Genomic DNA, 25,117 nt, shown 5'->3' on the forward strand with positions numbered 1-25,117 from the left:
CACATAGTTCACCGAGAATCCCGGCGAAAAGCAACTAAATGCCTCGTATAACGCTTAAAATTTGGATCAAGACGAGTATTCGGAAGTTATTTTGAACACACATAATTAAGGTACACACTTCAGGCTTTCAGTGCACGTCACCCATAATGTGGTTTCCATTTACTGCAAATATAAGATATTTGCCGTCTTTGGGTCTCCTAGGAAAGCGGGGTAACTTTTGCAGGATTTTTTTTGGAGGCCTAAAATAAGAGCTTAGTGGATTTCATTCAACCCTCAATTGACACACACTTGAAATTTTGCGTGCATATCGGACCTAACATTTTCCACGTTTGCTTAAAATACAAATTTCGTTAATAACAGTTTTTTTTTTTAGTAAACAGTGAAAACTGGTACATAACGTTTTTTGAACGTTTCTAGTCGCATTAACAGCTTCGCCGCGAAAGAAAAAAAGAGAGATAGACAGAGAGAGGTGCTGATTTTAATATAGGCTTGAAGTCCTGCACCTCACCACAGCCCTGGCACAGTGCTACTCATGACGAGTGGTGAAAGGTATGGCAACACATTTTCCAAGAACACTTGCACAATAGGCACGTACACACTTCAACTTACTTAAAAGGTCTCGTTAAGCGAGACGGAAATATATACATTTCGATGAGGGGGCGGGGTAGGGGGTGGAGGCTAAAAATTAAGGGCGCCGTTTCTTCGCCACGAGGCAAATAACTTTCTGCGTCTCAAGCCGCTCACGTCACAGGACACAAGCGCAGTGGAGTCGCCCGAGGCACTCTATGCAAGCAGTGGCAGAACAAAACTGCAGACATAACTGTAGTTTCTCCGCAATAAGGCCGCTGGTCTTCAACAGCAACACGGCATGTGCTCTATAGCACAGCGCGCATGCCTTTCGTCTTTAAATAAAACCAAGCTTATCATAGGAAGGAAAGGAACAGAAAGAAACGAAACAAAGCACCACGTTGATACCCATGAAGATTTCAATTTATTTAACATTTGTGACAACAACAAATATCCAATACACAGGCAGATTGTTCGCTCCAGCTTGACAGGTGCGTTTTTTTTTATTATATCCACAGGTTAGGAACAATGCATGACAGCCTACTGTATTCGCGGGCCCTCACGGCAAGTGAAAAAAATCAGAGGACACCTGAATACTTCTTAAGGGTTGTGAATGCTTAAGCAATATTGTCCAATTGAACGCCGCTAAGCGGTCCTTTGAGTTATGAACTCTCCTTGGGCGAGCGAGCGCGTTTAGACATTTGGCCAACGCCTCCTACAGATAGCACAAGGCCGGTGCGTATCGATACGCGACGTCACGCTACCTTGCCCTACTGCAATAGAACCTAATGGCGGTGCTCCCGAGTAAGCCGCGGTGATCTTGACGACATCGCTTTCGTCACGCCGGGCTTCGCAATTTAAATTTCGGTCCGAGTAGCACGATGTCATAAATCAGAGTGCGCAGGGCTGCGTTGGCTCAGCCCAGTGGGTAAGACATTCGGCTTCTGAGCGTGGGATTGTAATTTCGAAACTCACTGCCGCGAATGTTTTCCCTTTAGAAACTGTTCTGCTCTTTATGCAATGATATTCTTATAGTGATTACCGAGGCGAAGTTGGAACGCAGGCGAGAGCTTGCACGGACAAGGAACGCGCGGATAACAAAGGCTTCCGTGATAAGTGGCTCCTTGTAAAGAAGGGGAAAGGTTAGCACTGTCTTCTGCAGCTTCTGAGGGAGCACGGCTCAGAGCCAGAGTCAGGTTCACGTGGCGTCGTGGCGATGCCCTCTCCCCTTTCGCTCACTCTGCTTCGTCGACGCGCACAGGACGTAGCGTTGCAGCCAATCAGAATTTAGGTGCCGTTTCGCAGCTACAGACGCCGTTTTTTTTTTCACTCAGTGAGCCATTTGATGCATTCGCATCAATAACTTTCGTTGCGCTGACGTAAGTGGAAGTGCAGGTGAGAAGAGGTGCAGGAGTTGAAGTGTGTTGCAACATGCAATTTACCAGTGTACGCGATTGAACTTACTTTCTCTAGGTACTAGTGTATTCACATTGACTTACGCAGGACAATTTAGCATCGACAACTGAGCCCCAAGTGAAGTTTTGGCTGCCGGGAATAAAGCTGGGGTCTGCTGGGCCAGTTAAAGTTCAAATTTGAACTTAAATGGAAACATCTAGCATTATTCACACCAGCTAAGCTCTAGCTGGATTCAGCTAACTTAGCATGGGACCACTTGGTTGGATCAAACTTCCGTGTTACGTTGGCTCTTGTCGACTGCCTTTATCGGTGTTACGTGAGCTTAATTTCCACTTGATTACTATGATTATGCGGGAATGCTACAGTAACGATGCTAAACTGCTTATTGAAAGCACCAGCAGGATTTAACCCCCTAAGCATGATTGATTTAGATGATAACTACAGCCAGCCATTTGTAAATGGAACCAGTAAATCAGACATAAATGAAATCAATAGACCATACCCAAATGGAGCAAGTAGTCCAGCCGGAACTGGCGCCATTTTTGATTGCGACCAATTCTAACTACTCCCAAAACCGGTCATAAGCGAAACTAGTTGTTTCGACTCGGGGACCAAACTGAACAGTCGAACATCTTCACTTGAGGCGCAACAGCGAAGAAAAATGTTATTGTAGTGACAATGAACGCGCACTATTCTGGTACCGCTTCTGGGTGACGCCTGGAACCAACACGGTAACGGTACGGCCAATTGCCAGAAAGAGCCGGGTAAAACATGCGGATTGTAAGCTCTTTACGGCAGAGAATTCTGCAAGCAGCAAATCTGCACGGCGGAGGTGGAAGGGGGGGGGGGGGGGTCCTGGGTTGGAACGTGTCGTGTAGAAGTAAAAACACTAAACCCCTTTGGCGGAACAAGTACATTAACACGCGGACAGGTAATGGGGGCAACGTCACTACTCTGACGTCGAAAGCTATAGCACGGCCCACAGGGTTGAGTCATCACTCGCTGTGTCGTGAGTCGGTTCTGGCCAGCGGGCGACTGCAGGAGACGCACGACCCAGCCTGAGCACCAGAGGCCCCCGCGGCAGCCAGGGCCTTCTGGGCCGTTGTCACGCCCGAATCCTCGTCTCCCTCGGCGATAGACTCGCTGTCCTTGCAGCTGTCCTCGCTGCCACCGGCCGCGTCCACACCTGCGTCCGCGCGAACAATCGCTCGTGTGGTTAGCTTACGGTGCAAACATGGCATCTTGCCAGCTTGCTTACGAAATTTAGCGGATCGCCCCACTCTCTTGCAAGAAGCAACTGTAGGCGGCACCGTTCAGCTTCACAACGCCAACTGTTAAGGACTCACGCTTTGCGGCGTCCATCCACAGTCCGCCCGTCCGCCTGGTCTTCGGTGTGCGTAGGAACGATTTTCAAAGAATCCGTACCAGCAGGTGAATAGATGTAGCTCGATACTTTTCAGATAGTGCTAGTGGCACTTTAAAGCTTGTCTGGTGAAAGCCTAATGCCTGCCATTAATTAACGAATTTCCAAGGAACCTGGAATGCGTGAGCGGGCAAAATCTGTTTAACATAACCTTCCGCGATTTCTTAGGGAGGATTATATCACCCACTGGCGTTTCTCAGCCAATTACATCTTTCTAACAATTTTCCTGGTCAACTCGTCTCTCATTCATTGAGACATCCGTTGCTATTGGTATATTTTCTAACGTATTTATATTTTTCAATATTATTTTTTATTTCCTTCTCTAGCATGATGTTACAGCTCTCTGTGTTACGTATTATTTGATATTAGCATTTCCAGTTTATTTATGTTTCTAGTTTATGTAAATTGGGTGCTTAATCAGTTTTTTTTGCCACCGTCTCTGTTGGCATTTCGACAGCGCTTTTTGTATATGAGGAGGGGCCACAGGAAGCAAGATCTGTAACAACTTTCCATGTGTTCTTACTCCGGGGCGTAACACAAGGTATTGTTTGTGATTGTATTTACGAAGAATCGTCACAGATAGAATAATAGGGACGTCGATGTAATGAGCTACACATTGTATGTAGACCCATCGTACATACTAGTGAGGTCTTACAGATCTTGTGGTGCAATACTTCTGTGTTAAATATGGCGCAAATAAGTTAAATGGTCGTGAGGAACATTGAAATGGATTGGGAAATTCTTGCGGGCATTTAAAAGGTTTGTTCTCCGCCGACGCTCTACTTAATGTATGCCTGCTAAAAGCCTTCAGAAACCTGCTCAAGTATTTCGGAAGCGCCTGAGTCAGGTAATCAAGCGAAATAGCACACAATCATCGGTGGTCATGTTTTTAACCTGACGCATGATTGTATCTAACAGTGAAAGACAGGGCAAGAATGACGTATAATTCAAGGTATTCACGATTATGCTTTTCGCATAGCGATACCAGACGTCGAAGTAAAGGTGCCACAGATCGCTTTTACCTAGTCGAATATACACGAACACGTTACGAGCAGTGCGGGTTAGGGCGTGGCAGCATCCGTTGGCTATCTGTGCGGTCAGTCTCAATAGAGTTTCCGGCGTCGTCGACAGCGCTAGCTCCAACGTCGACGCGTTTCTTTCTCCGTATAGTGTAGGTCTCTTGTAGCCTGTCATTTTGTTCTATTCTTTAGGCCAAAGGTATTCATGCGGTAACTGTTCTTGATTAGTTCGTTTGCTTCTCCCCGTCCTCTTTCTACAGTGGCTTCCGGTTCCGACGTGACGTCTTGTAACTTCTTTAGTTAGCCACGTTTGAGCAGTGACAGCCAGAATCAGTTACCATTGCCGCCTTGGCGACGTACCTCTCAGATGTTCTCATAACAGCGTAATATGATCATATTATTCCGTTTGAATCTGTCCGCAGCATTGATCCTCTGGAGGATGGAGTTTGTTTAGATCGTTTCTTCACACGCGTTAATGCAAGCAGCAGCACCAACCGTTTCTGGCATTTGACTAGAAAAGCTCCGAAACATGCCGAGCATCACAGAAAGCAACTAAACAGTTATATGCGTCATACCAGCAATGTCATAACAAAAAGTTAAATTCATTCGAAAAAAAAAACTTTACAAAACCGAAAGTAAAGCTAAACTATCAGCAAACAAAATCAAAACGTCGCACTCACATTTATCACAGATGGCGGCGGCTATTAATGCCTGGAGGCCTGAAAACAAAAACAGTGCAAAAAAAGTGTTTTCAAACGCTGTGGGGAGGAGGAGGAGATCGCCTGCCGAGGACACTGCAACTGTGTCGTTCAAAGCGGTATAGTTGAACTCTCCCGAGGCAGAAGAGAAGACACCGGTGCTCAGCCTTCTCAGGTGGCCTCTACCCTAAGCACTGTCTTGGTGCAGGACTGCTTAGATTCGGTGATCTGAACAGGACTAGCGTATTCAACATGATCTGTTCGAAATATTGATTTCGCTGGTTGTGATTGTGACATATTCAAATTTACTAGACGGTTACTTTCTGTTTCTAATCGGCATATTTCCCCCGGTAGTTTCTCCATGGTCGGTATTGGCTCATAAATTAGGATTAGCCATGCCTAATTGCGTCTGCACGTAAAGAACGCATTAAGTGTGCGGACGCAGTTTTCTCTCGTATTTCATCTCTGAACAGATAAGCTAAGCGGCACTAATTTCGTACCGTGCTGCAATTATTTTCTTTTCTTAGATTCAACGCTCACTTTTTTTCTTCTGTCACGCTGTCGCTATTCTAACGTAAATAAAGCGACCTGAAAATTACTTATATAGTAGGTGGACTGACTTCGACGCAGAAAGCGCTGCTAGCTGGAGGTTAATTAGAGAAATCAGTGCAGCATATAACGCAACAAAGAAAGAGCGCAATTAAGGCACGCTCGAAAATCGTTTCACTTCAAGCGAGCCCGTGTCAGTGCCAGTGCGATGGAGACAGCGCATCATTGTATTTGAAACGTCTGGGGCAGATGTATCGTGAAAAGTAAAAAAAAAAGAAAAGAAAGAAAAAAAGTTTTTTTAATTATGGGAGATCACTTCGTGCACGCCGAGTGCCTGCCAATTTTCTCCAGAAAGGTGATTCGCTATTGACGAGGACTGACAATAAGGTATCGCGTTTCACGTTTCTGGACAGAATAACTATCATCGCCATGGTAACAGCTCTTCCAGCTGTATTCCAGTCGTCGTTGTCGTTGTGTTCTATAAGTGAACCACGGGTGGCCTATAAGGGAAAACAGGGGGAAGGCGGGAGATGGAAATTCAAGACGATGAGCAAAACGAGAACAATTGGTGAAAGCGGGAGTCGACGTTTCGACAAGTGGCAGGCACGTACCCAGGGGGGGGGGGGTCCCCCCCCCGAAATCAAGTGGCATACCCCCCCCCCCCCCACCCACCCACCCACGCCACCACTCCTCACACATTGCTAGAGCGCCGCCAGATCAATGTTGAGACTTGGCAGCTGTTCATCGGTCAGCATTATGCTACCTTTTTCACTCCTTTTAGATGGCGGTAGTTATCGGCATCTCTTGTAATGTGAAGGACAGTTTTCTCATAGATTCCGCACCCGCGCGATTAACTCGAGATGCGTTCAGTTGTCACCATCTATTCAACCGTCACGCGCATAGCTGTTGCTTTTGTTAGTTCAACCTTCTTTGTTTAGGCTGATCCTGGGACCAGGAGAGGGATGCGGCTGTTACTCAGCTGGTCTGTACTCTCATGGAACAGGTTGCGTCCGGAGAAAACGCCAATTGCGTTTAACTTATCCCTTTGCTTCATTATTTCCTTGAGTTACGGCTCGCCGCGACGCTGGCAGATGCCCGGAACCATGTACACGTGATATGGGTTAGATAAGGTGGGAAATAAAATAGTGTGAAAGAGCGTCCATCATGAAACCCTGCAATAACCCTTAAACCCATAAGCAAGATGACTGTCGCCCGTTACCTCGTCTGTTTTTCCCTAATCGTATAGCACTTTTCGTGCAAAATTGGCAACTGGAAACAAAAATCGCAAGGAGTTGAGAAATTAAGCGATCTACTAAGGGAGAAAGCCAAGGCAACAACCAAACTGCAAGCAAAAGCGAATAATAAAAAAGTTAACCGTTGTTTATGAGAATACTCATGGATCAACATCTTTTTATTTAAAAAAGAAGCGGAGAAAACGCCACCGGAAGTGGAGAACAATTACTTGTTTTGAATGACGCTTCTACAGTTATCGGTCGAACCGCCTCACATAGCCACTTCTCTGCTGTGCTTATGTGGGTGTTTTTCTAACCTTTCGCGGTGAGCGCAGTACTAGAATCGCAGAGTCCTGCGCTCTGCGCGGTTGTATGGGACTGGCGGCCGCACAACGTTACGCAATTCGCGGAACTGTCAAAACTGATCAACAAGGCGAAAATAACTGATATTCAAAACTATAACATGAGAAAGACTGAACAAGTCGTAAAAAATGAACGCAGCCTGAAATCAGTAAAAAAGAAACCTGGCATAGGACAAACCATGATGTATGCACTAAAAGATAAGAAGGATAATATCATCAGAAATCTCGAAGATATAGTAAAAGCAGCAGAAAAATTCTAAGCTGACCTGTATACAGTACCCAGAGGAGTCACGATACCTCACTTAGAAACAGTAATGAACAGGATACAGAAACTATCCTATAGCTAGCGATGAGGTCAGAAGGGCCCTGCAAGACATGAAACGATGAAGAGCGGGAGGAGAAGGTGGAATAACAGTCGATTTAATCAAAGCTGGAGGAGACATAATGCTTGGAAAACTGGCGGCTCTTTATACGAAGTGTCTATCGACTGCAAGGGTCCCAGAAAACTGGAAGAATGCAGACATTATACGAATCCACAAAAAAGAAGACGTTAAAGAATTGAAAAATAATGGGACCATTAGCTTGCTCCCAGTATTATATAACATAGTTACCAAAATAATCTCCAATAGAATAAGGGCAACACTGGATTTTGTCAACCAAGGGAACAGGCTGGCTTCAGGAAGAGATACTTTACAATGGATCACATCCATGTCCTCAATCAGGTTATCGCGAAATCTGCAGAGTACAATAAGCCTCTCTATGTGGCTTATATAGATTACGAAAAGGCATTTGATTCAGTAGAGATATCAACAATCATAGAGGCACTACGTAATCAAGGAGTACAGAAGGCTTACGTAAAAAGCTTGGAAAATATTGCTACGTGCGTGTGGTATTTGTTTGTTTGAACGAGGCGCCATCACTCCAGAAAAGAGGAGGAAGAACGAACTGGGCTCGCGCTGTGAATCTAACCGGTCAGCGCTGCAACCGTTGTTGTAAACATAATCTGTAAATAGTTTCTCGTCTTACTGACTCGTCCTTCGCGTAAGAATATCTACATAGGTTCTGCAGCTACCTTAATTCTACACAAGAAAAGCAGGGAGATACCTATAGAGAAAGGGGTCAGACAGGGAGACACAATTTCTCAATTTCTCCAAAGCTATTCACTGCGTGCTTAGAAGAATTCAAGCTATTAAACTGCGAAGGCTTAGGAGTAAAGATCGACGGCAAATATCTCAGGAACCTTCGGTTTGCCGATGACATTGTTCTATTCAACAACAATGCAGACGAGTTACAACAAATGATTGGAGACCTTAACAGAGAGAGTGTAAGAGTGGGGTTGAATATTAATATGCAGAAGATGAAGATAATGATAAATAGCCGGGCAAAGAAACAAGAGCTCAGGGTCGCCAGTCGGCCACTAGAGACTGTGAAGGAGTACGTTTACCTAGGTCAATTAATCACAGGGAACCCTGATCATGAGAAGGAAATTCACAGAAGTATAAAAATAGGTTGGATCGCATACGGCAGACATTGCCAGCTCCTGACTGGAAGCTTACCATTCTTATTGAAAAGTAAGGTGTGCAATCAGTGCATTTTGCCAGTGCTGACATATGGGGCAGAGACTTGAGAGCAAGTTAAGGACCGCGCAAAGAGCGATCGAACGAAGATTGCTAGGCATAACGTTAAGAGAGAAAGAGAGCGGTTTGGATCAGAGGGCGAACGGGTATAGACGATATTCTAATTGACATCAAGAGGAAAAAATGTAGCTGGGCAGGTCATGTAATGCGCCGGTTAGATAACCCTTGGACCATTAGGGTTACAGAATGGGTACCAAGAGAAGGGAAATGCAATCGAGGACGACAAAACACTAGGTGGAGCGATGAAATTAGGAAATTCGCGGGCGCTAGTTGGAATCGGTTGGCGCAGGACAGGGGTAATTGGAGATCGCAGGGAGAGGCCTTCGTCCTGCAGTTGACATAAAACAGATTGATGATGATGACGATGATGATGATGGTGGAAAAAATTCTGGGGACGTGCCTGACAAGTGGTCTTGTCTTTTTCAAGGTTTCTTTTTCAAAGTTTCAAGATTTCTTAAAAAAGACAAGTCCACTTGTCGAAACGTTGGCTTCCGGCTTTCACCTTGTTCTAGTTTTGCACATCGGGTGGTCTATAAATGGTTTATAAGCGGTCTCTACGCTTACACATACGCACCCCTGGAGGAGGCGATGAGCGAGTTGACGAGGTCCATGCGCGAGTCGAGGCTGAGCTGCTTCTGGGAGAGCATGAAGCGGCGCACGCGGCGTCGCAGCTCGGGGCTCTCCTTGCTCGTGAGCGAGAACTTGTTCGAGTAGCGGCTCACCAGCTGCCGCAGCGCCTCGTCGCCCTCGAAGAGCGCCACGTAGCTGCCGTTCACCACCTTGGGCGTCATCGGGCTGTTGGACAGCAGCAGGCTCGACCCTGCGCGCGCACGTTCATTGGGTCGTGAGAGGTGTGCGCGACTCATTCAAGTGTCGCCACAATCGTATACCGTCGTCCGAGTTAGGACCAGTGCAGTAGAAGGGCTATAAGTCTCATTGACCTCCAATTCCTCTTTTCCTTATTCTTTTTGCAAATTTCCTCACCTGTTCGTCCCGTGAAATGTCGTGTTACTCCGATTGCGCTTGGCGTCCCTTTTGCTGCTCTCATAGACGACTGGCCATGTTTTCTACGTATATCACATGTCTTTTTTTTTACCTATCTTTTTTTTTTCTTTTTTTTTGGTATTAGTGGCATCAAAGCAGCTCGATGCTCAATGAACGTTTTCTTGTTGATCTGTGTTCCGACGCTCAAATGAAGCACACCAGGGTATTGAACTTCAGAGAAGAACTCACTCCCCTTTCGAGTGGGGCGCCCAACACGATATAGTCACTGGAAGCATCCGAACGCACCGCGACATTAAAAATGAACAAGGAATAGCACTGGTGCACGCACGCAGCGACCGTATTGCGAACCTGTGTCTCTTCCGTCGCCGGCATTTGGGGGCGATAAGCTTAGCCTATTCAGGCCACTGTGGCCTCCGAGAGTTAGGCCCCAGTGCTGCTCGCAAACCTCGGAGGCCGTTGACTAACGACGCGAATCCCTCGTTTCAACGTCTCCTACTCACCGAATTCGGGATCCTGCTTCTTGAGCTCGGCGAGAGTGATGCGGTGTGGTGCCAACTCGCCAGCCGTTTGACAGATTATCTCCCAGTCGCGCAGGATATCCTTCTCGTTAGTGTGCGTCGACGTCACCACGTAGCGGATCACGTACTTGCCCTTGAAGGCGGCCGGCACGCAGTGCAGCTTACCACCCACGTTCAGGCGCTTCAGCAGTTTCTCCGTGGTTGCGTTGGGGCCCTGCATCATCATGGCACAGAAGAGGGGGGGGGGGTGTACTTGGTGGTAGTAGACATTCCGCCTTATAGGTCTATCGTGGCAGCCCTCCTGCATCTGGTCGCCCTCTTGATTAACCCTGCATCGAGTTGAAATTGAGTTTCTAGACATTTTGTTACGAACGCGACACAGGATTCCGACTATAAGAAGCAGCTCAGTCCTGTTTGGTCTATCCTAGGGACTGCTTGCACTAGTAGCGGCGAGAAATTGGAGTGGCGCCCTATCGCGAGTGACGTCACGGCCAGGATGCCGCCCGCTCCGGCTCGCTCGCTTCATGCATGCCATAGGCACTAAGTGCGCGCTAGCCACGAGAACTGAGGAATGTCTCGGCTGTCTGATGTCAAGCCTGGAAGGGAGTTTGATTTTCTCGAACCAGCGTGACTCGTGAAAAACCGAGGCTTAGATATTAGAAGCTGTGCAGAGTTGAAGGGGTCTACTGCTCTTGCAATGCAGAGGTGCACCCTGCATGTCGATAAATTTTGCTTAAGAAAATGCCCGTTATATCAGCGTGTAAAAATTCGTACGATAGTCTGCTCAAAGAGCGAAAAATTTCTTTATTGCATGGCCATGGCAGACATAATATTTCACACAGAACAGCAACCTTACTATTTGGTGTGAACATTGTAAATGGGCATAAAAGACGGATATCCCCTACGAGACTTCCATCGACCTTCTATTGGTGTGATTTGTTCTAGCCGAATGTAAGCACTATATAACAAAAAAAAAAGCCTAAAAGAAGAGTTAAGCGCGCATTTTTTTACGGATTAATTTGCTACAACCGCCTTCGTGCTCTGCAACAGCCGCTCAGAAAAGAACGCCATTCAGTGCTTTTAGCACGACTTCGTGTCATACAGTATATGCTTCACGAATAAGTGACAGAAATCACCTGGGATAAAAAAAAATGTAGTAAAGAATAAGCTTTATTGCACGAGACAACCGCTGGGCCTATTTGAATGAAAATTGATGCACTTGAGAAAGTTAAACTCTACCACGGTGGTGCAAACAAACAAGAGGGCATTTATTGCAGCTTTCGTACACCAATGCCTGCTAGCTGAATTACTACCCACAGAACATGCCGATGGGCGCGAGACAAATCGAGGACGTCAGACGTACCGCGACCGGATAGCGAGCGAATATGTTCGCGCCCATGCTGGACACCCATGTGTAATCACTCGCGTGTACAGTCACGCGAACGGTGTCGCGTTCGAGGGATCGCGTCCGTTCATTCCAGTGTACTGCTCCTAAGCCTTTCGCAGGAAGGTGCCGCGAACGGTGGGCGAGTGCTCGAAACATCAGCGCTGCCCGCCAACCCCAAGCCCGGGGTTACTCCGGCGCCAACCCCTTTTGCGCCCGAGTAACCCCGTCGTTAGGTGGCGTTAGCAACGCAACACTCGCGCCATGTCTCGCAATATGCTGCGACCACAGCGGCCGCCGCCGCCGCTTAGCTATGCGGAGAAGCCGGATTACAGGAGACGCGAGAGTCATGCGGTGAAAACACCAAGTCGAGGATCCCAACAAACTCTGCACTAAAAACAGATATGGCGTTTCTGTAAATTGCATATTTTATACTATATCAATCGGGAAACGTGTTGTCTATGAGTTCACAGGTAACTTGTAGTTGTTACAGTGCTTAAGAGGTTCTGTAAGAGTCCTACACACATTAGCGGTATATTTCGGACCAATGTGTAGTACGACAACTGTGTACACTTTATATGTATTATTAGATGCCGTGTAAATAATTGTCATATCGTTTCTTTTTTATTGCATAGATGCAGAGTTCGCACCTTTTGTATTTGGGTTTCTTTAGCTTTTGCCGTTATAAAGTATATTTCTAGAAAAGAAATTGTGACATAAATTGAAAGTTCACTTCCTATCGTTACTGCTTGTTACGCTTTCTTTTTAAATGCAACGAGCATCATTAGAATTGTTGAATTGGTTGCCGGAAATATCTTCCCTTTCCCATACATTTAGATACGAGCTCGCGTGCTAAAAGAAATTCATTTTAATATCGAGGGCCAAGATGTTTAATACAATGGGATCGATAACTAACATAACGCGGCAGCCTTTATTCGGTAGTGCGGCACACCCTGTTCACAACGGCACCAACGTGACGTCGTTATGGCGAGGTACTCACTCCTCGCTAAACACACCCATTAATTACAACATCGAACTGAGACCAACCACGAAGCAGTCCTTTACAGCGAAAGCCGGAGTGCGTACGCAATACTCTAGGCAGTAGAGCCGAGCTGCTGCCTTAAAGAGCAACTCCAAATTACCTCATGCAGCGCGAGGTTTCGAAACACCTGTTTTAAGCACAAACAAAAATTGGAGGACGCTTAAGCTTCGCCTTCAAGAGTGGAACGCGACAGCGTTCCCGTCGACCCACCAAGGAGTGTAAGGCAATGCGCTACGGCGCAGCGATCACTTACGAGGCGCCCCGCATCGGACTTTGCACCCACCAATCACTCGGTTAGCGCCGAGCAACGCAGCGTTCGGCGCGGCAACGAAACGTGCGCCTTAGCAAGCGGAACGAACCAAAAAGCTCGGTGTCTCGGAGGGAGAAACGATTTACGCGAGCCAAACGTCGTGATCGGCACGGACAGTCGGGCCGCGACGCGCCATGAAGGCGGACGCAATCATGGGGCTGACGCCTGGATTGGATGGTCCTCTATCTTGCTTGGGAGCACCACGCAGACGCATGACTCCTCGCCAGCAGCACGGCACACATCGCAGGGGACGCTTTCCCACCAGACGCGCTACGGCGCAGCGATCACGTCAGAGGCGTCCCGCATCGGACGCTGCACCTACGAATCGCGCTATGAGCGGAAAGAGGAGCCGCGTCGCGTAAACACGAAGGTTCAAGTGACGCACCCTGGAAGTTCGAAGGGGAGAGAGCAAGAAAACTTATTAAACGCAAGGGTATTGGGGCATCCTCGCACCGGTTCCCGCACGGCCCCAATGAACTCAAACGAGACGAAGGGGAGAAGCGGGCGATTGGCGCGCCACCTGTCGGGGCAGCGCCGTACATTGCGAGGAGGGGGTCTTCTGTGTTTGCCGCAAGATGGCTCTGCGTGTGAGCCAAGCGCAGAAGAAATGTAGCGGAAACGTACTTCGCTACTCGTTTAACGGCGATTTCTATAATTTACATGCTCATAATTACCGATATACACCGCAGTACAACTTTCTACGGCATGTTTCTAAGGCAACGCCGCATTCACTAGAGGCGCTTTTGTCCCGCTTTGTACCATCGAACTCATGGCTGAGCGGTAGCGTCTCCGTCTCACACTCCGGACACCCTGGTTCGATTTCCACCCAGCACATCTTGCAAGTTGTTTTTATTTATGAATTGCCTTCCGGGATTTTTCGCTCACGGCCAACGTCGCCGATGTCGACGGCACCAGCTTTTCGGCGACACGAGCTCCTTAATGCTATCGCGTTAAAAATGTTCACTTCATCAGTCCACGAAGCAGCTCCGCATAAAGAAGACACCACAAGCCTCCTTGAGTGTAGTCGATTTTAAACATTTCAGCGAATTAGTATAACTTCAATGTGTCCCGCATAGATAATGTGGCTTCGAGTTGTTGGCTGCAACCGCGCGGTCTAAGCAGTTGGGTCCTAGTGTAGCATAAACACTGGCCACTTCCCTTCTGTGTACTGAAACTGACAGTCTCAACTCGTTTCACTTCGTCAAACATCCTACTTTTTGGTAAACAGTTCCCAGAGCAAATGGCGCTGGCATAATCGCGAGTTCAGTGTTAGTTCAGTCACCATGTTACTGCCGGAGGTTTGAGTGGACAAGTGCGAATATTGGGTGTTTTAATATGTAGTGCTGGTCGTAAGAAAACCAGTTATCGACGGTTGAGGTAAAGTTTTGTAAAGATATATGTATGTAGCAAGGCGACACACGTGCATGGACTGAGGAAGCTCATCGTAAAAACCGCAGACAACCCAGCGCTTGCAAAACGGCGAGGAATGAGTCCCTGAAATAAACTCACCTTAAGCCTGAAAACAACAACACCCAGGTGGCGCTTGGCGGGAATCTCAAAGCGCTTGTCCGCTTGCACGAGGCTCTCAAAGATCTCGGCCATGTGAACGCTCTGTGGAACAGCCAACGATGCGCCCCATTAGATGTAACTACGTTCATTGTTTGAATGCGCAGCGCTTACTGACTAAAACCGCCGCTGTTCCTCGGCAGATCACAATTGGGGCGGTCAGCTGCAGTAGCTTTCACTTTAGTAAAGTCAACATACTTAGTTGTTAATTTCACACACAAAAAAAAGCACCATGATTATGCCAGACGCTGTGCTTAATGCACGTAGTAATATTCAGGCACTTGTGCTTCATGGTGATCCCCAGCTCTAGACCCAAGAAATCAGATGCCTAAACAAAGTAACGTGCTTTCATTAGTCCGTAGACTTAGCTTTCCGCCAAGTGGAACAAACCTCACCAAAATCAGTACAATGAATTCTGAGCAAGACAATCGCTCCTCTTCAGTCTATTCGTACAAAATTTCAGGAAATAACGCCTTCACTTACGCTAGACGATGTTACGGTACCTCGGTGCGTTTCGTTGAGCTATGCTTTGCTATGTTATCGCATGACGCGTAATCCAGTGTTCTGTTCTGTGCGTCATGGTTTGCATTTTTGCGGTAATCATAAGTTAATGATGGAAGGATCCAAGAGCCATGCCCACAAGTGGAGCACAATCAAATAGCTTTATGTGTGCGCAGAAAGGCAGGCGTCATGTTGACTTACACTCGGCAAGGCATGCAGCTTTTACAGCTAACGCCGTGTCGTCCTGGTGAAAAGGAGACATGCGCGCACCCGCACGCGTTTTTCAAAAGAATAATTTTTAAAAATCCCTGCATATTTGGCGACAGACTCACCCTGCGAATGTGGTCCTGAATACCAGCCACGCCGTAGTTCCTCAGGACAAACCACAACTTGAGGCTGCGGAAGCGACGACTCAGACCCACTTGCCAGTGCTGTTGGTGGTACCGAAACAAGTTTTTTTTTCATATAAGCTTTTATGAAGGTTTTAACATTTAAAAAAAGTTCTTTATATATCCTGCTTCGACTCACCGTTCCGCACTACGACTACTGGAGGGTTTAAATGCTGTTATTAAAAATGTAGGGGCTGTTAAATGGGAATTTCGGAAGTTCTCCTTTAATTTGTGACACCAAAAAAACAGCACAGGTACACCTTTGCAGCTGTCCTGAGCTATGTGGGCGATCAAATGCAGATTTCATCATCGCAAATAACGAGTGCAATCCTATTAGCAAGTCCTCATTAATCACTAATTCACATTTTAATATAACATCGTAATGTAAGCAAAACACGTATAAGAAGAGTACACGAATACACGCAAGGCGCCAGTAAGTTGTGTGCACATTTTACTCGTGCTACTCCATAGTTCCAAGATGGCATGCCAACAGGCCCATGTGGGTGCCATAGTTGACTTACATCATTTTACCTTCCAGAGCACAAAACTGCATTTTCCTAGGCTTATTCGTCCAAACATATTATAACGTAATGTCTGTCGAGGATTGAACGCCATACTGGAACGTTTCCGGGCACTGTTTAATAATTTGACACGTTTGGCTCTGGTTTCCCGAAGGAGTTTGTAAACATGACTAAATGTGCCCATGGGAATGATGAAAAATAAACACTTTGCATTTATTAAGTTTTACGCGGGAGGTTGCAGTAGGCCGCCATCTGCTTCCTTTTTGGCACCCTATTGTATCCCGCGTGCTTTGGCAAAAGTGAACGGTAGGTAACGCATGTGCACGGCGGCGTAGTGTTCAGCACCGGAGATGATAATGGTTTGTGGTGAATGGGCACGTTTGCACGTACGTTCAAACGATAATAGCCCTCAGAGAAGGCTCCGTATTGAGTGAAAACCCAGGCCATTTCAATCGCAATTTAACAACAGGTATCTCAAAATGAGGGCCTCGAGAGGATGATTCCAAGAACTGAATTAGTATCTGAGGTGCTATTGCTGCTAATTTGGCCGTTTAGACCTGTGAGGCCCAATTAGTACGTTAATTAATGAGGTTCGTCGCAAACAGCCTCACCGGAGTATATGAGCCAAGTACAATAGCCGCAGTGTTATACGCCACATGATAGGAAGGGACTTAAAAAGAAAATACCAACAACGCGTGCAGACAGTATTAAAGACTATACCTGCGTTCATATGCTACTGCTAAATAGACTGGCAGAGCCCGTATACGCTACGCGGGCTACGCAACTACATACGTCGCCACGCAAATATGTATAAAAATTTACAATTTCATACGCAACACTGCGAAAGTGTAAGCCAAGTTACACGTTCAGTGCCATGTGGAGAGCGACTCGCAACCGCACGGTTCACGATGTGATGAGTTGAAGGAGTAACTCCAGCCAGCGCTTAGCTTTGACACCTAACGCCCCCTGAACACTACGACGCGAAACCGCCACCCGCAGCTGCAACTGCCAAGGGCACCAACCAACGGTGCATGTGCCAATCGCACGCATCGAGCCAACACAAGACAATCTGAGTTGCCCAGTTACGATGCCTGGTAATGTTTTGTGGAGCTGTTAATGTATAGGCATGCGAGCGAAAAAGCTTACGAACCGCGGGATGTGAGACAACATTGAATGTCCGAGCCGATTGTGACCGCAGCCGTTGAAACCGCACAACAGTATGTTGTTCGCATATATTAGTGCAGGGCAGATATCCGAATACTAGGTTACGTACCCTATAGATGGGTCAATATACTCAGCTTCCCGGCTCCAGCGGTCCGTAAGCGTTTGCGGTTCAACATAAAGCGGCTTGCGAAGATTTAGAATGCATTTTGACTCTTTCCAATTTCTTTCTATGTGCCATTGAGGCTGAACAGCACGTGTTTCCTACAGCGTTCTATCGTATTACGTGTAGACTCACATCGCAATATTCTCCCGAACGTCGCCTATAATTAATGGCTCCGCCAGTAAAACGACTGCAACACCAACTGCTACAAACACCATGATAGCCTAGACCTAATTTTGCGTGCGCTATCCTACACGTATCTAAGCGAGAATCGTAGACCAAATTATCTTCAGGAAGCTAACTCCCTTTCCGTCAATAAACGGTGGCACGCTTATTCAGTCGGATATTCGGTGCCGATGTTGCGAAAGGCCGCCGCTTCACGAGAGAGGCGCACTCCGGTCACGACTTGTTTGCGATCGTTCACATACAAACATGCGCAAACGGCCAGGAATCATTGGGGTGGTGAAACTTCAGTTTTTCTCACAACTGTGGGCTCCGATTAGGGTTATGCTGCATGCATTAGCGTTCGTTGCCCCAGGCGATAGAAAAATCTGTTTAGGCGATAAACAAAATGGCTGGATGTACTTCATTGCGTTTTGTTTATTGTGAACTATTTGGTGACATGATGCGGACGCACGGCAGCTCCAACCATGGTCCCACACACAAATACAAAAAGAAAGAGAAAGAAAACGATGGCAAAAGTAATCTGCGATGATTATCTGAGTTCATGCGAAGCATTTCTGAATACTATGAAGGCGCAAATGCAAATGTGTAAAATTTTTAATTATTTGAGCTATTCGACTTCAGCTATTCGGTTGTTTCTTTTCCTTTTTCGGGAGTAGGCGGGTGCTGGTGGCTTGCGACGTCCCATGTCACGTGATGCTCCCAGCTCTATTACCTCGCCACTGCAACGCCAAGCGTGCGAAGCGACGCCTGGTAAGCGCGAATGCACCTTTTTACGAGAAACCGCTCCGAGACGCTAAGTCACTGCAACTGCACTGTTCCTTGTCATCCTTTATTTTTAGGAGAGACTTGCGCATTTGGTTAAAATTTATTCATACGTTCTAGGTATGCCCACGTAGCCGAATTGTTAAGACACTCGGCTATTGAGAGGGTGTGGTTCCCTCGGTTTGATGCGCGCCGCCGACAAGCCGCGGGATTTTTTTTCTTTTTTCCCTAAGTGTGAGCCGTTCGAGGCCGGATCAGGTCGGAAACGATTTTTCCGCAGCGAGTAGGCAAAGAAATGCTTCGCGTTTAAAATAAAATGTTAGACTTCTGAATATGAAAGCTGGGCTGTTGATCATCACAACTTGCATCGCGTTTGTAGAAGTAGTACGTATACTATTTTGACAGCTCCATGAAAGTACAAGAAACAATTTATAATATGGCAATATCCGGTGCGTTGCACAAGAAATCGCACTTGGTCGAGGATGAAGCGCTAAAAAAAAGGTTAATGATGACCTTTACAAGTGGGACACAGTGCTGGGAATTGCGGCTTTATGTAATGGATGCGTTTTTGGATGCGTTTTCGAAGTGCTGTGTACGGTTAAAATAAACAAACACTAAACGCGAAGCTTTCTTATGCCATGATTGCAAGTGCATCAGTGCCACAAGATTTAGGTATGTTAAAGGAATGAAAGTACGCGAAGTAAAAATTTATGGAAAATATAATCGCAATAAAGGAACACATTCGGAATATTGCTGAACTTAGACTGAAAAGCGCGAATATACGCTCGAAAAGGAAAAAAAAAGGATGTTTAGAGTAGCGATACTGTTGATTGCACCTGTTATACAAAGGAGCCGTGAAATAGATGAATGAGATAAGGAATATACGATCGCTGTCTACGTACCATGAAATCCACCGCGTAACCTGAAACGAAAGCAGTCATCGTTGAATAAATGCATATATATATATATATATATATATATATATATATATATATATATATATATATATATGATGTCAGCATATGGGCTCATAACCAACCTGAATTCTCGTGTTGAAGATAGAGGGGCTCCACGTTAAAAGCGTGATGAACTGTGCTGCTGTTTTTCACCCTGCGATAAGACGGCGACGAGCACATCTGAGGTCTCTTTCAAACAAACAAAAACAAATAAATGCATTTTCGCAGATTGCTCGTCAATGTGTCTCATTTCTACTTGCTCAATAACTGATATGTGCCTATTTTGTACAGGTACATTCACGTCTGTGTTATTGAATGTATGAATAAATATTTACATCGCGAGGAGACTAGACATAATAGACTCACCGCCGCCCCCCTCCCTCCCGACACACAGACACAAACACAAAAGAAAAAAAACTCTATGCACGGAGGTACATTAAGCATGTGCGACGCTCAGCAAGAAACTGAATTGATATTAACTTCGCAGGGCATGACGCTGTTGTATAGAATATTTGCGATATATTTGCGATCAACAGCTGAAATTTTCAGTGTTATACACAATACTCGACTATTGATCATTTGTGCACCCAAAGCAACAACTATATGGTCGTCGTTGAACGCGTGGTGCTGTCGTATTAGAGGCCTAGTGGGCGAGGTTAACCATTGGAATTTAAGCAGAAAGATAAGTGACTCATCCATGCTTTGAAAAACTTTCCCTACCATCATGCACTAAAGACAGCCAAATATATATTTTTAAAATTTTCACTGAAATTCTCGTGGGAATCGAAGGGTTAAGCGAAATAAATTAGATATATACGAGAAAAGCAAGAAATGTATGCGCTAGAAGGATCATTTGGTGATTTAAATTACCTGACCTTGTTAATGAAGAAAACGGTATTTCTCAACGGTATTTCTGCACAATTAAAGCTAACATTTGCGCTGCGGATCTCAGGTTGCAAGGTCCACTGTTATTCACTAATTCGACTTTTCGGCATTCCCGTTTTCGGAATTCCAGTTTTCGGAATTCAAGTTTTGAGCATTTGCGTCTTCGGAATTCGAATTTTCGGCCGGGTCTTTCTCACCAGAGGCAGCTGCAGTCGAAGTTGACCATCATCCACTTGGAGGTGTTGACGACGATCGAGTCGGCGTATTCGATTCCGCGCAACCAGTGTCGGTACTCGGGGCAGATGAACGAAGAACCGGCGTAGGCCGCGTCCACGTGAAGCCACACCGAAAAGCGTTCACCTGCATTCGCGCGCACGCACAAGTAGCATTACGAGGATAGAGAGAGAGAGCCAAGACATTCGCACGTCATGACACGATTCCGTTCTTAGGTAGCAGACGTCGCCGTTTCTTGCCCAAATTCATCGAATGGCTGTTTATGCTACAGTGCATGTCTATTTGCACACACACACAAAAAAAAAACAGAACGTGGGTACATGGCTACAAGCGCGAAGTCTCAACCGCGCCCTCAAAAACAAAGAAAAGAAAAAAGAAAGAGAGATCTCCCTTAGCCAAGACTCAAGCCTGGGTCTGCCGCCTGGGAGAAGAGCAAGCCACCGTTAGGCCTCGGGTCGCGGATCACAGCACCAATAGACGGAACTAGCTACGACATCACTTCAGAAGAGAGTCGTTGAGCGCGCTAGTGCTATAAGCTCAAGGCAGCATATACGTGTAGGTGGTGGTAACAACTTTATTGAGATTCTGCTCAGTTATGATCTGGCAGTCCCGAGTCCTGGGATGGCCCCTCACGAGGAGCATCCCTTTCGGCCCAGGCAACGAGGGCTTTTTTGTAGTTTTTGATCCGGCGTTCTGAGCAGCTCCTCCCACGTCTGTTGTGAGGGAGCTGGCAGGAGCGACCTGGGAGGGGGTAAGCCCTCGCATCCCCAAAGAATGTGATTTTGGGTAGCCAATGTTTGATTTGTGTAGTTTTGACATATTGGGTTCCATTGCCCGTTGGTAATTATGGCCAGCCAATGTGGGCTGGGGATTCGACGCAGGATTCGACGCAGAATTGGATTCGACGCAGGATCGAGGCTTCCGCTCGCGTGAGGCTTGCGTTTGGAGGCGGGTAGATTCGCCGTATAGGACCACTAGGGCACGCACCACAGAAGTGCTCGAATGCAACTTCATGTGTTTGAGTCGCTCTGCGCTCGCTAGGTGTCAGCAAGGTCGCACGCCACGAAAACATGCCAGAATGTCGAGCAAAGAAGCGCTCAAGCCGCACCCCCGTTTCATCGTCGCAATTTTAGGGAGGTTTTAATGAAGCAGAGATCGAGAGAAAGCCAAGGGGCGATGGAAGAAATGCGAGAAAGTGCTATTCTCTGTCTAAGACGTGCATTCTGCGCAGATCTGCGAGAAATTTCTCGCATCGTGAGTGACCCCTGGACGAGAAAGAAACAGTGTGAGTGCAAGCTTTCAGCAACATTTGTTTAGGAAAGATCGCGCATCTTTCACTCTCTCGATATTGTCTTGTAATCGGCTTCAATTCGTTGAGATCTTGAGTGCCCTCTTCCTGCATACTTCAGTGCGTCGCTTTTCTCAAGTTAAGTCGTTGGAAGTCAGCGCTAAAAAGCGAATGATTTATTCCTGTCGATATTGCCCCGTCATTTGTTACAAATGTTCGTTCTTTGAAGAGCAGTAACCAGATCGGCCGCTTGGCACACCTACTGTAGCCACCGTTATTCTGCAAACGAAAATCTTGTGGGTATGTGCACAGTGCAGCGTGTGCCTCCGACAGGAGTAGTAATTTGAGAAATAGAGGTCTTCGAATAGCACATTTTTTCTACTGAGTCGACAACGAATGTTCGATAGGATATCAATCTAAATACCTCAATAATTACAATCTCTAAACAAAGTGAAATACAAATGTTGTGCCGAGTATACATTTGGCAAAATACGCTTATTTGGGTTGATTGAACATGTTCTGCTGTTAGCAACTAGATATTTGGTCAACCGAGGAGTTTGTACATGAGAAACTTCTGAAATGCGATCGTATGTGTGTCCCGGTGTGGCATTGTTCGAGTCGGCAAAGCACCGACCAACGGGTGCCAAAAGATCGTGGAAGTAGGAACCTGCAATCAAGACCAGTATTGCCGGCCACTCGGGCAAGTGGCCGAAAATTACTAAGGCATGTTTAGAGATTTTAAAAAAAATTTAGCGCGTAGGGAACTAGGGAAAGGAGAGGTTATTTAAACGCAGATTTTAGACGGAGCTAAGCAGTCTAGAAGATGAGCCATGCAGGATCTGCTGAGGAGCGTCGAGGGGTTAGTGCCGTCCAATATCGCCTGGGCCCTAGCCGCGTCGGAACTCCCGAGTGACTAGTAGACGCAAGAGACGACAAACCAATGTCTGCAACGAAGCTCTCAGTAGTTTCCCTCAAGTTAGCTCAACCTGCTCGAGGTAAGTCGTCAGATCTAGACTCCCGGGAAACCCAGCACAGCAATCGCATCCACCGCAACATCGGCTCGCCAGCATTCTTCGGGAAAGCCCTGCCACCGACTCCACGGCTTATGGACTTGCTGCTGCTGCCCGGCCATGACTATGCCATCATTTGTTTTCTTTTGAACTCTGTTTTGGTGGACTACCGCTAAGTGTGTTCTTGTGTCGTGTTAGTTTTTATATCCACTGTTTATTTCTCGCTGTATTTATTTTGTCGTCATCATTTATCTATATTAAGTCCATGGGTGTTAGTGTTCTTGCGTAAATTTTTTAAAGCTTGTGTATTGCCATTCGATAAATATCTCTTTCTTCTTTCTTACTTTCTTTCTTTCTTCTGACTCTGACCCCTTGACTGTGTTCTCTTGAGTACGGAAGGACCAACCGGCTCTTATACACCATCGACGACTTCGCGCCGACGGCGAACGGGTAATAAGCCGTGACAATATGGTACACCACATAAATGAAATTATTGCAACAAATTAATAGCGCGTCACCAGACACTGTTAGTAGAGTGCCCTGCTCGTTGAAGGAATTGAGTGTTTACCAGAGCACCGCGCATCATTCTTGAAAGTATTCCAACGCGCTGAGTTAGGCCAAATAAAGGTTGCATGATTTGTCTAAATTGAGACAACCAATTTGTAGGCGGCCTAAGACAAGGCATGCATATTTAACGACTGCAAGCTATTGAGGATAAATGATTAACTCGGCGCGGTCGCTTAGGGACTCATGCATATGCGCCAAAAAAAACAAAAAAACGCGATTCTTCTTCAACAGAATCACTCGGGAGTCTCAATTTATAATTTTATTTCTCTCTTTAGACTGCAAGTGTTGTTTCCCATATAGTATTCGAGCAAAAATGAATACTCTGGTACTTAGGATCAAATTGTACAATATTTGATTCGTATTCTAAATTTTGAATATTGGCGCACCCCCTACAAAATAGTAATACTGATTTTCGCCTAGCGGGATGTAACCTAATTACAGTTTGGCTGCAACATCGATGAAGGAAAAAAAAAACAGTCACAAAACACAAAGGACAAGAAGAGTGGTTCACACCACAACGACTGGACTATCAACTGAGCGTACTACATCAGTTTATTAGGTGACGACTGCATTAGTACAACCTCGGTGTGCTTACTAGAAAAAGAAATTGCATTTCTAAGTCGGTCACGATAGATGCGATATCTTGTCTTTCCATGCTCTGTGATTTGTGATGCTGTGGTTGCCCATGCTCCGCTGGCCTTGCTGGGACTACGCCGTTTCTAATAACGCTCAGTTGATAGTCCAGTCGTTGTGGTGGGAACCTCTCTTCTTGTCCTTTGTGTCTTGTGACTGCTTTTTTCCTTCAAATATGTGCCAACTGGCCCGGACTCTTCTGCAACATCGAAATGAAGTACCTTCGAAGGAATCACAAAAATTGTCTCTTCATGTTTGTCTTGAAAACTCACATATTTCTCCGACTTCTAGAAGGTTGTCGAAAGCGACTGCGCCAGTAGTCCCGAGAGTGGCACACACCTGGCGAGAGAACGGACAGAAAGAAAAAAAAAACGCACAAATGAGACGTTCGGTCATATTTTAATCCGAGCTGCTACGAGCAGGTGGCAATGAGTCATCCCAAATTATTTTTACATGACTGCATCTTAGGTTTATTAGTGTCATTACTATCTCATCTTCTGCCCAAAATTATTGCTGCAACGTAAAAAAGGCGCTTCGTTACAGTGACAGCTACCCCTCCACTTGAGTCAAGCCGTCTTATGACACCTACTTCAATATCGCCTCCAGTGTATTAACTGCGCCTTGTTCCATGCCTTGTTTCCTGCCAAAACAGTTTCCATATTTTACCGTACTCCCAGAGAAGGAGAGAAAAACAACTTTATCGAAATAAAAACTGTGCTTGGTTACCATTCTCCGAAGCATAGCAGCGGTCCCGTTACGTTCTACAGTCATAATGCGGCACTCACTGACTTCTTTATGTATCTCGCGATAAAACAGACCTTGCTTTGACAGGGATTAAGGCGTAGTTAAGACATCATAGGCACTTTTTTAAGTAGTTGTAAAATATAGCTTCCCCCATGTTGCCTAGGCTTGGTAGAAAAGGTGGTACGAGTGAATTTAAATTAATGGGGATCATAAAGAACGGGATAAAAGTTCCGATCAGTAATCTTCAGAAATAAAGATTTCGGAGCATCAGTCCAAGTCCTTATTGAACAACCTTCGTTTAAATGAATGACGAAAATCCGAAGTTAGTAGCTTGTTAAATTGTGCGCGTAGCTATACATTATATGTATAAGCTACACGTATGTATCTGG

At 46.1% G+C, this 25,117-nt stretch overlaps 1 protein-coding gene across 1 annotated transcript in view; it reads right to left on the reverse strand.

Annotated features, from left to right (window-relative positions):
* Positions 1-972: 972 nt before the first annotated feature.
* The window catches only part of Hdc (histidine decarboxylase), a 39,720-nt gene continuing 15,575 nt past the window's right edge, over positions 973-25,117 (reverse strand). Inside the window, exons 7-16 of the mRNA XM_055071104.1 lie at positions 24,257-24,323; positions 20,450-20,612; positions 19,451-19,521; positions 19,314-19,333; positions 15,562-15,660; positions 14,672-14,773; positions 10,409-10,640; positions 9,478-9,723; positions 5,106-5,144; positions 973-3,169 (exon numbers count right to left, since the gene is read on the reverse strand). Of these exons, the coding sequence (XP_054927079.1) occupies positions 2,979-3,169; positions 5,106-5,144; positions 9,478-9,723; positions 10,409-10,640; positions 14,672-14,773; positions 15,562-15,660; positions 19,314-19,333; positions 19,451-19,521; positions 20,450-20,612; positions 24,257-24,323 (1,230 nt within the window). The 3' untranslated portion in view covers positions 973-2,978. The remainder of the gene's footprint in view (positions 3,170-5,105; positions 5,145-9,477; positions 9,724-10,408; positions 10,641-14,671; positions 14,774-15,561; positions 15,661-19,313; positions 19,334-19,450; positions 19,522-20,449; positions 20,613-24,256; positions 24,324-25,117) is intronic.

Source organism: Dermacentor andersoni, chromosome 5 (assembly GCF_023375885.2).
Source record: "Dermacentor andersoni chromosome 5, qqDerAnde1_hic_scaffold, whole genome shotgun sequence".
Lineage (NCBI taxonomy): Eukaryota > Metazoa > Arthropoda > Arachnida > Ixodida > Ixodidae > Dermacentor > Dermacentor andersoni.